Genomic DNA, 3,529 nt, shown 5'->3' with positions numbered 1-3,529 from the left:
CTGATGATAATTGATCTTGAATATTGTTAACAAATTCTAATCCTTTCTTTAAAAGGAGATAGTTACAATCTGGATGCCATTTAGCATGTTCATTCCAAGGTATATCCTCTTTCTCCCAATTGCGAAACATACCATTACAGTGAAAGCATTGAACATAGTCAACCGGACCTCTATAAAAAAATCCAGCTTCGGCAAGAGCTTGTGGTTTTTGATGAACTTTTTCAGGCCAGTTACAATCATTAAAGCTTGCTAGTCTCTTTTCTTCTGTTGTGAAATCTTCTACATAAGAGATAGTATGTTTCATGGCACCAGTATCGTTATCTATACATGGTTTATTTATATATATATCTTCATATTCCATATATTTCAGTTTACCGGTAATACAATCAATTATATCAGGATAGTTTAATATTCTTCTCCATGTATCATCAAGAAAAGAACAATTAGGGGAGATACGTCGATGTTTTTCTCTTATTATGTCACCTTTTTCAAAGTCTCCTATTATTTTATTACAAAATGCACATGCTACACGGTCTTTTTTTCTTAGATAATAAAATCCTTCAGCAGCTAATTCTCTAGGTGACATCCAATCGATCGGCCATTCGATAAATGTCTCTCTTCGATGTCTCTCATGATTAAATGAGAATAAATCCTGACGTATTTTTCTTTTAAGCGGTTTACAAAACTCATCAATATTTTCAAAGGAATATAAACTTTGCGCAAACAGACATTTGGGGCTTATCTCCTTATGGATCTTTATAATATCAACTGGTGTTCTGAGCCTTTCTAGTTCAATCGTTAAATCACAAGAAAAGCACCTTATATGTTTCCTAATGTAGAAGAATCCAGCTTTGACTAATAGTTTGATTAGTTTGATGGGTACTTTATGACCAGATTCTTCGAATGTATTTCGTGTGAATGTATGCAATCTGTTATTTTCATGGCAAATATAATTACGGAATATCTCTTTTTCTTCATCTGTAAACATCATGAATATCACAATCTATACGACCTTCAATATAAGTTAATATATCCTTCAATATAAGTTAATATATCCTTAACACCACTTTTTTCTTCACAGGTCTTTAGGAATAATAATATTTTCAGTCTGTCTTTAGGAATATTTGTATTTAATTATAAACTTTGCTGAACAAGTAATGTGATAATATAGCAGTATTTTTCCCTATACCCTCAACATCAAGTAACATTAACATCAGTCAAGTAATATATCTTATAACATAATATATATATATATATATATATATATATATATATATATATATATATATATATATATATATATATTTCCAGTCTTTAGGAATAATTGACTGTTATTACAAATTAATCTATTATTAATATATTAATAGTTTGGATATATCCCAGTCATAGGTAGTATCTATTTATTAGTGGAATATTATAATTATATAATATTCTTGATCATAGCTGATATCTCGAAGAATATTGTATATAAAACAAATATTCTATACCATAGTACGTTTTGCTATCTGACAATTTTTTTTTTTACAAATAGGACAATTTTTCAATGGTAAAGTACAATCTTTACAAGCAATCATATGTAAACATGGTAAATATATCATGCATGCGTGATTGTGCATACATATTTTGCAAATATTGTCTCTAATCTTGGTATTTTCTGCATTGGATACAGCTTCTAGAGATGCATGGTCTTCCATTTTTCCTGCATTGGATACAGCTTCTAGAGATGCATGGTCTTCCATATTCTCTGCATTGGATACAGCTTCTAGAGATGCATGGTCTTCCATTTTTCCTGCATTGGATACAGCTTTTATATCTGGTTCGTCTATTGTAAATACAACTGGAGATGTAGGGATTTTACTTATTTCATATATCCCTTCAAGTGATAAACCAGGAGGATACATATTTTCTTCTGTGTTATCCACAGATGGAGACTCGCTTCTGGATAAAAGCGATAAAATATATGCATCATCCATCTTATTTAATAGATGTTTCATGATGGATGGTGGTTTAGTGGTATTTGTACTTATTTTTTTTACATCATCAATAAATGGTTCTAACCTTAAATATGGCCAGCCAGTCTCATTAATATGTTTTTCGAGAGTCTTTTGAATATCATCTATTTCATATCCCAAGGTTAATATACTTTTGACAATATCCAATTTCATCATTATATCCATTGTACTATATGGGTGGTATAGTTTAATTTCTGATAAAGTTTGATCCATATTACTATATGAGTTGTATGGTTTAAGTTGATCTTGGATATTGTTAACAAATTCTTTTCCTTTCTCTAAAATGAGATGGTTACAATTTGGATACCATTTAGCATGTTCATTCCAAGGTATATCCTCTTTCTCCCAATTGCGAATAATACCATCACAGTGAAAACAATGAACATGGTCACTCAAACCTTTATAATAAAAGCCAGCTTCGGCAAGAGCTTGTGGTTTTTGATGAACATTTTCAGGCCAGGTACGAAAGCTTGCTACTCTCTTTTCTTTTGTCGTGAAATCAATTGCACGAGAACTAGTATGTTTCAAGAGACCATTATTTTTATATGTATATGGTTTTCTCCTTTGAAATATATATATATCTCCATCTTTCAGTTTCTCGGCAATATTTTGCTTTATATCAAGATATTTATTTGCTATTTCCCTGTTCTCAATATGAAGTGGACAATGAGGGGAGATACGTAGATGTTCTTCTCTTACTGTATCACCTTTTTCAAAGTCTCCTATTTTTATGTTACAATAGATACAATGAACATGGTCTCTTTCTCTCAAATAAAAAAATCCATCAGCAGCTAAATCTCTAGGAGATATCCAATCGATCGGCCAATCGATAAATGTCTCAAATCGATATTTCTCATATTCTAATAATGAACCATTGGGAAATGCCTTACGTATTTGAGGCGGTTTACAAAACTTATCAATATTTTCAAGAGAAAATAAACTTTGTGCAAACAGACATTCGGGGCTTTTCTCCTTGTGAATCTTTATAATGTCATCTGATGTTCTGAGATTTTCCGGGTCAATTGTTAAATCACAAGAAAAGCATTTTACATGTCCCATAATATAGAAGAATCCAGCTTTGGCCAATAGTGACTGGCTGATGGGTACATCAGTTCTATTAAGTTGTTTGATGAACGTGTTCCTTCTATGTATTTCATGACAAAAATGATTACGGATTATCTCTTTATCCTCTTCTGTAATCCGGATCATCTCTTTATCTGCCTTAGTATACATCATGAATATCACAATCTATGCAGCCAATTGTATAACAAAATACTTTCACGTACTGGTAGCGATTGACTTATTTTTCTTGTCATGCGCATTTAATATAACAGTATATTTTATATATCCTCAATATTATATAATGTTTCGATATATATATATATTATTCACAGGATCACAGTATATATATAGTTTCTGGTCTTTGGGAATATTTTCATAAACTCTGATGATCAACTAACGCAATAATATAGCAGTATATTTCCATATACCCTCAATATTAAGTAATAAGATCACAG

General features: G+C 30.9%; 1 protein-coding gene across 1 annotated transcript; it reads right to left on the bottom strand.

Moving 5' to 3' along the window:
• Positions 1–818: 818 nt before the first annotated feature.
• Positions 819–3,245, bottom strand: LOC125024826 (baculoviral IAP repeat-containing protein 3-like; the record flags this gene model as incomplete). The annotated part of the gene is made up of 3 exons (XM_047612591.1): positions 2,969–3,245; positions 1,628–1,837; positions 819–978 (listed from the first exon to the last, which is right to left on the bottom strand). Coding segments are annotated over exons 1-3 (647 nt in total), but the record flags the coding sequence as incomplete, so codon positions are not given.
• Positions 3,246–3,529: the final 284 nt, after the last annotated feature.

This window comes from Penaeus chinensis, unplaced genomic scaffold, assembly GCF_019202785.1.
Source record: "Penaeus chinensis breed Huanghai No. 1 unplaced genomic scaffold, ASM1920278v2 CTG_611, whole genome shotgun sequence".
NCBI lineage: Eukaryota > Metazoa > Arthropoda > Malacostraca > Decapoda > Penaeidae > Penaeus > Penaeus chinensis.
The sequence above is the reverse complement of the archived record's forward strand: the minus strand, read 5'-3'. Positions and strand labels throughout refer to the sequence as shown.